Genomic DNA, 13,678 nt, shown 5'->3' with positions numbered 1-13,678 from the left:
GGCTGTGGGTCTTTGCGTTGCCGCCTCCACCAGCCTGTGCCCACCCTGGCATGTGACCATCAGGGGGCTCTGGAAAGTGGTGGCAGCAGCAGACACTGGGCCTGAGGCTGGGGTCCAGCAGGCCTGATAGGACCCCCCCCATCCTGATTTATAAACAGGAGCATCAGAGTCGAGCCCTGTTAGATGGCTCTGCCAGTCGCTTGCCTTGCACTTTTCAGCAAAGGTATCAATGTCCACCACATGCTTTTAAATTTGAGGACAACCAAGGCAAAGTGCCAATAAGCTCTGGATTTTTTTTTGGTGGTGGGGGGAAGAAGGGAGATAACCTCCCAAGTTTGGGGAACATTGTAGGTTTCTGCAGGGCCAGGCCTGGCCACATGGTGAGAGAGCTCAGGTGGCTATGCCTGCCTGTCATTCACAGAAGGGCCTGGGGAAGGGACGGCCTTGAGCGCGAAATTGCTTCTTTAAGGCTATTTTGTGGGCTCCCCTTTAACTCCCACACTTGCTGGGTAAAAAAGAACAGAAAGAAAACAGGCCCTGGAGGCAGCAGTGAGCAGATTCTTTACTGTCAGATTATACACCATCAACCACCCCCGTGGTGTCCAGCGTCCCAGCTCTTGTCCCTCCTTATAGGGGTGGTTAATACAAACAAAGATAGTTCTCTACAAAAGGAAGTTTCCAACCCTCCTTCCTAACTCCCTTCCCCCAGACAGCGAGCTCCTTGGTCACCAGGCCCCTGGAAAGGCCTGGGGTCTGGTGGGTTGTAAGGGAAAACAAAGAATAGAAAAGAGAAGTCAGCGACTAGAGGTGTAGGCAACTGGATTTTCGGGTCCGCTGGCTGATGGTGAGCCAGGGACAGGCGCAGGGGTTATCTGCAACAGTCGTGTGTGTGTGGGTGGGGGGGTGGGGGAGAGGGAGGCAGGAGGCAGGACCTGGGGCTGTTGGGATGAGCAGCGCTTCTCCCACGCCCCTGTCTCACCGCCAGCTAAAAAAAAAAGGAAAGGGTCGGTGGGTAATATAAAAGAAAAACTAAGACCGAAATCGCGGGCCGCTGGGCATCCCCTGCTGCAGCGCCGGGGCGGGGGCAGGTGCCACTTCGAGGGGGACGGGGCGGGAGGACTCTGCTGAGTAGCACCTGGGAGCAGCTCGGGCCGCACCCTTCTGGCCGCCGGGCCTCCGACGCCGGCCCCCGGGCTCCCGGCTCTCCGGGCGCGGGGGGGCGCACGGACCGCCTCCCCCCACCCCCGGCCGGGGGTTCTCCGCGGGTCTCAGCAGTCCAGGCAGGTGGCCAGCCGCAGCAGCAGCAGGCAGCCGAGCAGCGTGGCGGGGCACGGGGCGGCCCCGGGCGCGCGGTCGCAGTCCAGGCCGCTGTCGGCGGCGCCGGGGTCGCAGCGGGGCTGCTCGCAGCGCACGCCGGTGTAGCCGCGCGGGCAGGCGCAGCGCTGGTTCTGCACGCAGGTGCCGCCGTTCTGGCACAGCAGCTGGTCGTCGTCGCACACGTTGGCTGCGGGGCGGAGGAGCGGTTAACTCGGGTGGTCCAGCCCTCCCTCCCCCAGCCCCGCGCTGGAGCTTCAGCCCCTGGGACGTGCGAACACTGGGGCCGCGGCCTGGACCAGGGGGTGTTGGGGACTCAGGGCGCATTGGCGCGAAGCGTCCCGGCGGGGATGGTACCAAGGGCCACGCGAGACCGGGTCCTTGCCTCCCTCCCGCCGCTGCCCGGCTCTCCCCGCCCCGGCCCCGGCACTGGCCTTGGTGCGGTTCTTTAGACGCACCTGCTCTCCCGTCCAGAGCTTAGCACGTGCTGCTCCACGTGCCTGGGGCGCCCTTCCACCCTCTTCCCGTGGCTAACGTCGGGTCTCCGCCAGCCCCTCACTTCCTCGGTCTGCCTCCCTCCCTCCCTCCCCGCAAATCCGCCCGCCTCCAGCCAACTGCAGCCAACCCCCGGCTCCACTTTGGCCTCCAAGTCCCTTCCCGATACCGACTCAACACCGGCTAGCATCAGGCCCCGCCCACCACCCGGACCCTGCTGCGGGCAACGCCAGGCCCCGCCCACCTGCCGGGCCCCGCCCCGGAAGCTCCAGGTCCCGCCCCTGGGACCCACCCACCGACCCGGACCCGGCCTGGGCGGCCTCGAGGCCCCGCCCCGGGCCCCACAGCACGGGGCCCCGCGCAGGGGGGGCGGCGCGCACTCACGGTGGCAGCCCTGGCGCCAGTAGTGCGTGGGGAGGCAGTCGTCGCACTTCGGCCCCGCCGCGCCCTCGCGGCACTCGCAGAAGCCGGTCTCGTTGCACCGGTCGTGCACGGAGCCGATCTGGTTGCAGTTACACTCTGGACGGACACGCGCACGGCGAGCGGTCAGGGGCGACGTGTGGGCGCCGTCCGCACGGGCCCACCCCGCCCGGTCCCGGCAACCCTCCCAGCCGGATCTCCGCACCCGCCGCTGGACGGCGGGGTGGGGACGCCTGGGGCGTCCAGATCTCGAGGGGACAGTTTTCATTTTCTCACATCCACTAAGCCCCTTCCCCTCTCTGGCCCTGGCGCTGCGTGGCCCGGACCAGCCCCTTCCCGTCTCTGGGCCTGCGTCTCCGCTTCTGTAACTCGAACGGGCGCTGATCCCTCCCGGCTCCGAAGAGCTCTGACTGGCAGGTGGGAGGAGCCTCAGCAGAGGCCACCGGCCATCCGTCCTGGGAGCTGGGGTGTGTGTGCGGAGGGGGCAGGGTGCAGAAGGCCTCCGAAGCTCCTCTCCAGGGCGGGTGGAGGAGCAGCCCCAGAGGCCTCCAGCTCGCCCTGCTCCGTGGGAGAAGCTGAAAGCCCCCACTCTGGGAGTCCTTGTCGCCTAGTGCCGGCCCGGGGGTGGGGGGCGGAGGCAGACAGGCAAGGCAAAAGGAGGCGCTGGGGGAGGAGGCACGCCTCTAATCGGATCCAGAGGCCCTGCCCTGTCCCTGCTGCTGGCTGGTGTGACATGGGCAGCACAGTTCCGTTGGGATCACTTTAGAGTTGTGATGAAATTATCTGAAAGCCGCTGCCATAATTCAGACTGACAGCTGCAGCTTTGCGGGCGGCCCCTCCTGTGCACAGCCTTGGCTGGCCTGCTGGGCGGGGCATGGGCAATGGGTTCCCAAGGGCGCTGGGCATCCGAGGGCTGAGAACTGGCCTCTACGGGAGACCGTCTTCCAGACTAGTGGGTGTTGGTTGCGGGCCACATGTTCGGTCTTTTGGAATGGCCTGCCTCTGCCTGGGCCCAGGGCCCCTATAGATTTCCTTTTTTACCCCAAAAGCCAGTCCTGGAGCGGAGTTTAAAGAAAGCCAACCGTCTGCCCACTGGGGGTGGAGGGCATATAAAATGTGAGAAAAGAATTGATTTGAAGAAAAGCTTCAGTTCCCCCAAAATGGTTGAAAACCCTTGATCTGATCCACCTCCCTATTTTACAAACAGGGAAACAGCCCCAGAGGGGGGAAGAGAATTGCCCCAAGGCACACAGCCCGGCAAGCCCTAGAACCTGTCTTTGACTGGAACTAGTGGTTCTGAAATGCCAGTGCCTGCAGGGAGGACCACATGGGGAGGTAGGTTATTAATAGAGCGGATTCTGTATTTAGAGTCGGCCCAGGAATTGGCATTTCCCCAGCCTCCCCCGGGGATTCCAATGCAGGGGTGTCCAGACCCCGTCTAACGCTGCTCTTCCGCCTTGCACCCTGGTCCACACACTCGCGTGCGGGGCCCCCGCCTCCCAGCCGAGGGCTCACCAATGCACACGTTCTCGTCGTCCAGCTCTGCGGAGCCGTTGCGGTAGTAGCCCAGACGACAGTGCTGGCAGTGCTGGCCTCGTGTGTTGTGCTTGCAGCTGACACAGGTCACCACGTTCAGGAAGTCGATGTAGCTGCAGCGATTGGAATGGCCATAGCACTCGCAGTCTGGGCCGGCCAAACGTGAGAAACACCAAGGGTCAGAGAACAAGTGGCAAGTGTGCCTTCTCGCTGCCCCCTCCCTGGTGCATTCCGGAAAACGGAGGCCAGGGGTAGGACCTGGCACAGGACGGTGCCGTGGGTCTCTGACACTTCTGTACCATGTGGGGAGAGATGGGCCTGCTAGCTTCGAGCCTGAACGAGAACCAGTGTAGGCCCAGCTCACAGATTACCACCTGGCCCCATGGACAGGGCACCAGGGAGGGCCAGTGGGCAGCATCCGCTAAAAGCCTGGCCGGGTACCAGGGCAAAGTGCTTTCTGGAGGGTGGCCCTCGTGATGCTGCGGGTGGTTAGATATGATTCATGCAGGGAAGATGGGTCATGCCGTCAGACCGTGAGCTCAGGGAGGGCGGTGCCCGGGTTCATGGCGTTCACCACGGTACCCCAGTGATTCAATGAAGGGTAGACGCATGCATGAACGCTGGAGAGGATGGAAAGGGCCAGGAGCTTCCTCCCCATGCTGCTTTGGAAGTTGGTTGGAAGGAAAACACCCACCTGCAGGACCCTTTCTTATTAGCCTGAGCTGTTCTGCAAATCTCATTGGCATCAGAGGGCCTGCTCTTGCACGACCCTGAGAGTGAGTGCTGCCTTAAAGTTTGTGCCCCCAGCATCTCACCTTGACTCCTCCTAGCCCTGGCCCAGCTTCTGACTCTCACTGGAGGCACCTGTGACCACCTGGGGCAAGGCCCCGGGGTTTGGAGGTGGCTCCCATGACATCATCAAGGGGCGGGATTTGGTGAGGAGGGTCACCTTCCCTGCCACAGAGGGGGGCATCCCTTGGTGTCCCTCCTAAGAGGCTCAACACCCCCTTGAACAAGAAAGGATGCCAGCTCCCCGCTGTGAGACACCATCTGTGTATCTCTAGAGGATCCAACCCCCATTTTGTGATGCGAGAAGGAGGGACTGACCAGATGTCGGGGTCAAGGGCGTGGGAGACCTTGGAGAAATCAGCCTCTGACATGTGCCCAGGAGGAGACGGTGAGCATTCCCACACCATGGCCTCCTGGACCCGTCCCCTTCACCTTGTCCCTCCAGGGACAGTGAGAAGGTGAGGCATCCTCCAGGTGTCCCAAGGAGTACTGTCAGTGACCCCTGTGTCCCAGATCTTGCTTCAGCCAAGACGAGCCCCTGGGCCACACCTCCCAGGGAAGCCAGGACGGGCTATTCCTGGCAGCTCCTGTGCCTGCCCCGTGCTAGCCCACTGTACTTCGGACTCATACCTGCTCCCAGCTCCCTTGGGGAGGGGGGACTGGAGGCGAGAGTGGCTCCGTTTCACCTTGACCCAGCTACTCGGGGAGGGGGCATCGGTCCACGCACTGCATTGTTTTGTTTTGTTTTTTTCCAGTGGAGGTGGGGGGAGAGGGGCCGGAGGAGGGGCTGATCAGCCCCGGGGCCTTCCTCTTACCTTCGAATTCTTCAATAGGCATCACTTGAGGAGATTTGGGCCTGAGCTGGAAAAGTCTGGAGGCCTTGGCGGGGGCGGGGGCAGCAGCGGAGGTGCCCGCAGCTTGGAGAGATGAGAAAGAAGCTCTTTCATCAGCTGTGGTCCAGCTGCCCAGGGTGGGCTGTCCTGGTCGAGGTAGAGCTCAGCACAGGCTCCCAAGGTGCCCTGGGCAAGCTCTGAGCAGCTTTGTCACCTGCTCAGAGACGACACAGCACAACCAGGAGCACAGCAGAACCAGGCCTGCCTTTGGTCCCGCCTTGGACACCATCTACACATCCAGCTGGATTCATCCCTCATATTGTGCTAAATACTTCGCTGAAGCTGGACAATTTTTTGACTGGTTGAAAACATTGCTTTGCACACCCTGGTACTCTTGCTGTCCCCTCTCCTCTCCAAACTCCCGGGAGCATCACGTCCAGCGTCTGTAGCTGGTATTCGAGATTTGGCCATCTCCCTTCCCTTCTGAAGCAAGCTCCCTGCTCCAGCCAGAGTGAGTCCTTTACCGTCCATGGACTCCCCTCTGGCAGGTGCCGTCCAGCCATGAGCACAGACTGCCCTGCCTTCCACTGCCCAGAATCCCAGCCCCGTACTTGCGGGGGAGCATGCCACGGTCTCCTCGGCTTCCACCTGGGAGGCTGTCGTGCCCCAGTGGGTCCAGGGCCGGGAAGTGGTTGCTCCAGCCTGCTCTCCGGGGAGGACGCCCTGACTCAGAGGCCGGCCAGGTCGCTGGAAACTGCAGACCCTCGCCGTTGTGGGTCCGGCTCCGGAACTGCTTGCCAGCAGGGGGCTTTGCCAGCAGGGGGCGCCCAAAGCCCTGCTCACCACTCACAGCTGGCGCGGGAGGGAACTGGAGGTGTGGGCTGGGTTGCTGCCTAAGCCAGGCCTTAGGGCTTAACGTCCAGGGAACCGTGAGCCGGGACCGGGGACAGCGTCCCATCTTGGAGACTCAGGCAGGCCCTGTGTGCCTCCTGGGTGTGTCCACGATGGCTACCAATGAGCCCGTGCGCCCCCACGTGTTTCTTCCCACTGCGGTGGGAGAATGAGGCTCTGGGCTTGGTCTCAGTGCCTTCCACGACCCCTCCCCGCATCTCGCTCGGTCAGGCCGCTGCTCCCTGCCGTCCCACCGCCAAGCCTTTGCCCCAGCTGGTCCTGCCGCCCGGAAGGCTACCTTCCCCCTTCATCTACTCACAGCCAACCCCCTGCAGGAAGCCCTCTCTGACTCTGAGCTCCACCTCGCCCAGGGTGTCCTGTGAGCACGATGGTGGGAGAGAGATTGGGTGACTGTTATCAGGACAGGGTCTCCACTTGCTTCGGAAGCCCTTGGGGCTTAGGGTTAGGGTTAGAGTGTAGGACTGAAAGGGGTCGGGTGTGGTGATATCACTCGGGCTAAGTAGGTGAGAGTTGGGGGTAGGGGCAGGCAGAGATCCAAGGCCCCTCCGCTCGGTGCCCTTGGGCCCCTTTTGCCACCCTGCGTCCCCACCCCGTGCCCCTGCTCCCTCCACTACAGTCTCAGAAGGAGCTCCGGCTCCCCATACCTTCTGCACTGGAGGACACCTGGGGCCAGGGGGCGCTCGCCCAGAGGGGGGCAGCGGTAGATGGCCTGATCCGCTCTTAGGGGAAAGAAGAGGAGAAACCAAGTTATGCAAGGGGCTGGGGCTGGGCGTATCCTGGGGACCTACTGAGGCATCACCGCATACAGGCCCCTTACAAGAAGCAGTGCTATGAGAAGCAGCTCTGCCTACGCTGGCCAAATAGACCTGGGTTCAAATCTACAGGAGAGGCAGCGTCTACGCTACGGCAGCCTATGAAGGGCACGCGGACACCGGATGGAAGCGGGACCCATGCCCGAGAGTCTGCGTACTTTGGGCAGTCCTTTCTTCAGCGGGACACCTGATTCTTGAATCTCCCTCCCTGTGTGGCCCCCGTTCACACTGAAGGCTAGAGTTAGATCAAGTCCCATGTATCTGGGCCCAGACCTCTCTGCGCTAAAGTCTCTGGCCAATGGCTGAAAAGGGGGCATGTGTTCTGGCTAAGACATCAAACGTGTCCAGAGGGTCCTCTTCCTGTCCAACCCCAATCTAGGGACTGGAGCATCCTCCCTGACCCCTAGATTGGGCCCATGTTCACCAGGGACCCCAACGTGAGTCAGCCCCCAATGCCACCGTGCCCATCTATCTCCAAGACTAACTGGACACACAGCAGGGGACGCAGGTAGGGCTGGCAAGGCGAGGAATCATTCTGTGCCAAATTTCAAAGGACAAACCCAGAGGGACAAGGGAGAAGTCGGATCTTTTCCGCTTCTTAAAGGGATTACGCACGATGCCCGTTGGTGGGGAAAGAAAAAGAAAATCTACCAGCTAAGAAGTGTGGGAGACTTTGCAGCTGGGAGCCAAGAGCCTCTGGACATGAAATTGACATTTATGCGATGTTCAATGAGAAGAGGCTGCCAGTGTCCAAATTGGCAAGGGCTTAATTAAGGCCGCCATAAACCCGCCCTGAAGGCCTTGCGCTTTGCAGCCTCTCTCCCACCACCCTTGACGGCCAAGCTGGGGAGAGGGTCAATGGTCTTGAACAGCCTTTCTGCCGGCAGCCCCTGCCCTGTGGACTGCCTGACACTGGCAGAAGGGAGAAACATCTGGGCCAGGGGTTCAAGGGCCCAGGTGGACTTGGGCCAGAGGGCCTGAAGCACTTCTTGGGAGGTACCTGGAGAGAATCGGGACCTTCATGGGGGCCTGGGGGTGGAAAAGACTGGGCTCTCCAGGGACAGGCTCAGGTATGCAGGAGGAACCTTCTCGCAATGACCTGTGTCACTTGCCAAGGCCAGATGGAGGCCCCGTCTGTTCCTTCGGAACCGGGGAGCTGTGCAGGCCAGGTCTTAAAGGCGGCACCACCTCCCAGACCCCCGAGGCCTCGGGGCCGTGGCACTGGGTGGCTGAGTGGGCAGGAAGCATCGGGAATCAGTGAGCCTCGAGTTCAGGTCCTGCCTGTAATCTTGAGCAACTACTTCTTTTTTCTTTTTTCAAAACAGCTTTATTAAGTATAATTTACATACCATAAAAATCCAGCTGCTTCTTCCTAAGCCTTCATATCCTCACCTACGGGGCTACGAAAATAACAGCCCCATCTCATGGGGCTGAGAGCAAAGAATAGAGTACAAGCTCCTGGCCCAGGAGACGTCCGAGCTCCACTACCTGCAGCGAGAGTCACGATTCGTGGGGTGGGGGGAATGGGGGCCCAGGCCCAGGCTTCGGTCGCTAAAGAGGCCTGATGACCCCTAAGGCTGGGGACACTCGGGTCGCCAGCTGTCACACCGCAGCCGCCTTTCTCTCTTAATGCCTGCAGCCCGGCACTGGAGTCAGGATGCAAAGTGGACCACGACCCCACTGAATGACGGTCCTGCCTGGAGGGAGGGGCATGTCCTTCTCACCACCTGAGTCCTGGGGACCCTCACGATTCAAACCTTCTCTCGTCCAGGCTCACCGCCCTGACTCTGATGCTTTCCTTAACTCCTAGCTTTGCAGTTTGCACCCCTCGTACCACGTCAGAAGCAGCTCCAGAAACGGGGTCTGGGTTCCTCAATGTGTGTGTGTGAGCGTCTGGCCTCCCACCCAGACAGATCACCGTTTGCAGGCAGACACGGGACCTACCACGACTATTTTTGGTCCCATGTGCCCATCACAAGCTCAGCAAAAAAAGCGCAAGTCTCAGGCGGCTGGACCAACTTGTGTCCGGAGCCCGGATTTCCAGAGTGACACATGTCCTCCACCCCAGAGAGGATTCCTGGGCCAAGAGGCCATCCTGAAATCCTCGAATCTCCCGGCTAGCCCCCTGCCCCCCGCAGATGCCTCCCGTGGAGAAGGGAAGGAGGTAGAAAGAAAAGAAGTGCGACGTGTCACCCTCTGGTCCAGTGGAGGAGCTGGGCATTTTCCACGGCATTCACTGGCTGGGAGCGTTCTGAGCATCGACCCCCCAACAGGCCAAAGCCGGAGTGTCGGGGATCCCTCCCCAGGGGACAGAGGGGTCTCTGCCCGTTGGAAACACCACCCTTCCAAGGGTCCATGAGCGTCAGAGAGAAGAAGGGCCTCTGCAGTGGCTGGCTGTTTGACAAGTTCTCTCTCTCTGCCCAAGGAGTAAGGGGCACCTTACCCCGCCGCCTCCTCCCTGCAGAGGGGGTGGGGCAGAAGCAGGGCACACTGTTGGGGACCAGGGACCTTGGACACATCTTCCCGGCATCCTCTGGGAGGGATGAGTCCTTTCAGACTCCTGGCACTCGCGGTAGGCAGGAGCCGGTGGGATGCCCCAAGTGAGGCCGGGTGAGACAAGGGGCCACCCCAGCACCCCAAGCCTTGAACACACCCCTGGCCTGGCCCTGCCCCGAAAGGCCCAGCAGCCCAGAGTCTGAAAACGCCAGCTCAGAGGCTCCCTTCCGCCTTGCTGATCTGAGGAGTCTACCTTCTTGGCTAACCCTGCACTGTTCGTTCCTGGGGGTCAGCTGCTGATGGGCAGGGGGCAGAGCCGGGGCTAGGATGGCTGGTGGGGGCGGGGCCTGGGCCGGCTCCCCTGGGCACCCCCTGCTAGGTCACCCCGCCTTTTGGCCAGGCTGAGCAGTGCCCTGGTGGGGGTGGGCAGCAGGAAGAGGATGCAGGACTTTCATGGGAGCCCTGGATGCCCTGGCTGGGCCCAGTGACAGGTGTGTCCAGGCAGCCCGGAGGGCTCTTGGCGCCATGCTCTTGCGGCTCTGGGATCTAGCATTCTCTACTCTAAAAGCCAAGCCCCTGCCCTCCCCAGGGCTGATGCTCCCACATCATCGCACATCACAGAGAGAGGCAGGGACTCGGGCCAGAAGTGGGAAAGGGCAGGGCAGCTGGGGCTGTAGCTGGGCACCCACCTGTGGACTGTGGGGTGCTGGGGGCCATGGGGGCCCAAGCAGTGGATGTGGAAGGGGCAGGAGTGGTGGGGTCCCCCCTCACGGCCACAGCGGCCACAGGGGCTTTGGGGACGGGGTCTTTCCGGGACCTGCTGATGCCTGGTAAGAGATGAGAAAAGCAAGAGAGGGTGGGGCAGTTGGTGGGTGTGGAGCAATGCAGAGGGGCAACTTAAGACCCCCACGAGTGGACCAGCGTCCCCGCCAGGTCCAGCTTCCTCTGGCCCCCTCTCCGCCCGCTGGTGCCCCACAGGGAGCAGCCCCGGGGCTGAGTGTGGCCCCAAAGAGCCCTGGCGGAGGGAGGCGGCGCCCCTGGAAGCCTTCCTGAGACTTGGGGTCTGCACTGGCTGGCTGCTTGACAAGTTCTCTCCTGCTGAATCTGAGAGCAGATGGCGATACCCACCTGGGGGGCGGCGGCTTCAAGGATGAAACGCGATGGTACCAGTGCCCTGCTTAGCCGACGCCTGGCACTGTGCGTGCTGGCTGATGACTTCGTGATAGGTGGTCACGCCCTACCGCCCTCCCTCACCTTCCCTGTGGAGCTCTCGGGACTCCCCTGACCCTCCTTCAGATGGGCTGGCTGCTCTGGGGCCTGAGCTGACCTGGACGCGTCGGGATCCGGGCTCACTTCCCTCAGCCTCCCCGTGGGCGAGCGGCTGCAGAGGTGATAGCTGCGGGCTGCCCGGAGGGAGGCCGAACCCCATGGTCAGACTGGGGGGGAGGGGTTCTGCCACTGGTCGGGGAAGGTGACCCCCACTCTTGCCTGGCAGGAGAGGGAGGGGCAGAGAGTGCCCCCGGGGGGGCAAGGGGACCTTTCCAAAGCAGCACCAGCTGAGAAGCTAGGGGGAGGAACTGTGAGACATGAAGGAGGGGGAAGAAGCAAATGGATTAGAGGAGCGGGTGGTGAGGCCTATGGACCCAGGGGGACAGGAAAGCCCTGTCTTTTCTCTCCTGCTCTTCCCAGGACATGCAAAGAGGCTCATGCACCGAGGGCCCCAGCCGCCTTCCCAGGGTGGTGGTGACCCAGGTGTGTACTTACTGCCAACGGCAGAGCCTGCGGCGGCACCTGCGGAAAGAGAAGGGTCACAGCAGAGTAAGGGGCCCGGCCACCTCCTCCCTGCAGAGGAGGGGGTGGCAGGGCTGGGGAAAGGAAATCGGGGGGCCCGGGCACCTCTCCGTGCAGGGATTGGGTCAGATCATCCATTCCATCCTCACTGGCGCCCTGAGAGGGAGGGGCCCCTATTAGCCCCTTTTGCAGGTGGAGAAACTGAGTCTCAGAGCTGTGACTTACCCTATCAGGGGACCTGCTGATAAGCCTCCACTGGGGGCTTCACAGGCACCCTTCTCATTTGATTTGAGACTCTCGGGTCCTCCAGTGCAGGACAAGGAGGCGGGTGGCCGTTCTCTCAGGAGTGAGGGGATTTCAGAGAACATGAGGGTCCCCAGCCACGGGGACAGACTGGTTTACTGGAAGATCTGATGGAAGTTACCACCAGAGGGAAACCATGGTGCATGCTCCCACCTGAGGAAATGCAGGGACGGCTGAACGACTGATTGGAAGATGATCGCAGCGCCTGCCACGTGTTGAGAGCTTTCTGCACGTGGGCACGTGCTGAGTGCTGTCCCCACCTGGGCCGTTCAGTCCTCACACAGCCCCACGGGAGCTTTTACTAGGGTCCTGATTCTACAGCTGAGAAAACAGGGCTCGGGCGGAGAAATGGCTTGTCCAAGGCCACACAGCTGTGAGTGGCAGAGGCCTGACTCCGACCCGGGCCTCTCTGTCTGTGCCCTGGGGATGAGAGGGGCCCAAGGCCACAGTTTGACCTGGGACTTTGGGTACCAGGGCGGGAATCGTCAGTCTCAGAAGGAAGGAGCCAGGGCCACAGCTTCCCCTCCAGGCGGTCCTGACAAAGGACGGAGCGTGAGGACAGCCCTCCGTGCCCCGGGAGCCCTGGGGTGGATGCCGAGATGTGGGCAGGGGGACGTGTGGCGTGAGGACCTTCCCTGGTGACCCTGGCGGCGGGACTGTGAGGGAGGCCTGGGAGGATGCACCTGGGGGCCCACAGTGCATGACCTGCAGGTAAGGGTCTTAGTCTGTGGGTGCCGGGGGACCTTGGGGGATCCTTCCGGGAGGAGAACAGGGTCCAGAGAGGAAGCAGGGAGGTGGGGAGGCCAGCAGGACAGATGAAGGGGTGAGCCTGCGAGCCAGAGGGAGGTGACAGCGATTAAGGAAAGTGTTCAAGAAACGGTTCTGGCAACAAAGAGGTGGGCTGGGCATGTGGTGAGGGGGGAGCCGGGCGGCGCTGGGCTGTCACCCAGAGCGCTCTCCGTGCCTTTGCAGGCCAGCAGGTGCCGTGACTCTGGGAGGTCACCCTTCAAAGGCTTCTTAAGCGGTGCCCGCACACACACAACACGCCTGTCACAGCCTTGTTGCGAGGCTTCCGGCTTTGTCAGCCTAAAGTTGCGTAAATCTTTCACCGGTTGGTCGCGGGGGTGCCGATGGAGGGGCTCCTGGGAGCGTGCCCAGGAGGGGCGAGCTGAGCGGTGCCGGCAGCCCAGCCTGGCTTTGGAGCTGGGTCCAGTGGTGGCATCTAACTTGCTGCTAAACTAGGAGGGCACTGAGGGTCACTGGGGCTCTGTCTGTTCATCTGGAGAGTGGGACAATGATGAACATAGCACCCGAGGGGTTACTGTGAGGGTTGAGAAGCTGTGGATGGAATGTGCCCAGTGCAGCCTCCTTGTCAAAGCACTTGACCAGTGTCAGCAAATCACTGCGGCGGGGGCAGCTGGGGAGTCCCACTCTGGGGCCGGCCCAGGCCCCCTTGTCCATGGCAGCTGGGGGCTCCCTGGGACTCTTGATTTCAGGGAGATACCCAGGGACTATGTTGGAGGCCAATGATGGGGGCCCCCAAAGCGTGTTCCTAGTGCAGGCGTGTGTGGGCGCAACCCGAGGATGACCTCTGGCACAGAAAGGCTGAGCCGGGAGAGGAGAGGGCCATGCAGACGGCACGGGCCAGGCCCTCGGAGGAGCCCTCTGTAAGATGGGATGATAGGAGACCCGCTTCCTGGGGCCCCCCAAGGGCTGAGGGAGTGGGGACCCCATAGCACTTGGCTATGTAAATGCCCCATAAACACTGGTTATGAGGGATGGTGCCGCTCTTCACGGTTAGCCCGGAGCGAGGGCTCCCTTGCCCCTCCTCCCTGACACCCTCTGGGCCTCCTCTCCTGCCCTGGGGACAAGAAGGGGAAGAGGCCAGCGGAAGGATGCTGACGAGGCTCATCTCAGGTTTCCAGCAGGATGAAGGTGTGCTAGAGGCTCTTGACCACAAAGCCTGGCGCTTAGGAG

General features: G+C 61.9%; 1 protein-coding gene across 1 annotated transcript in view; it reads right to left on the bottom strand.

Annotated features, from left to right (window-relative positions):
* Positions 1 to 1,268: 1,268 nt before the first annotated feature.
* The window catches only part of NTNG2 (netrin G2), a 67,983-nt gene continuing 55,573 nt past the window's right edge, over positions 1,269 to 13,678 (bottom strand). Inside the window, exons 4-7 of the mRNA XM_065879025.1 lie at positions 11,372 to 11,398; positions 3,745 to 3,912; positions 2,194 to 2,328; positions 1,269 to 1,504 (exon numbers count right to left, since the gene is read on the bottom strand). Coding sequence (XP_065735097.1) covers positions 1,269 to 1,504; positions 2,194 to 2,328; positions 3,745 to 3,912; positions 11,372 to 11,398 — 566 coding nt within the window. The remainder of the gene's footprint in view (positions 1,505 to 2,193; positions 2,329 to 3,744; positions 3,913 to 11,371; positions 11,399 to 13,678) is intronic.

Source organism: Phocoena phocoena, chromosome 6, assembly GCF_963924675.1.
Source record: "Phocoena phocoena chromosome 6, mPhoPho1.1, whole genome shotgun sequence".
Classification (NCBI taxonomy): Eukaryota; Metazoa; Chordata; class Mammalia; order Artiodactyla; family Phocoenidae; genus Phocoena; species Phocoena phocoena.
Note: the sequence above shows the minus strand (reverse complement) of the source record. Positions and strands in the feature narration are given on the sequence as shown.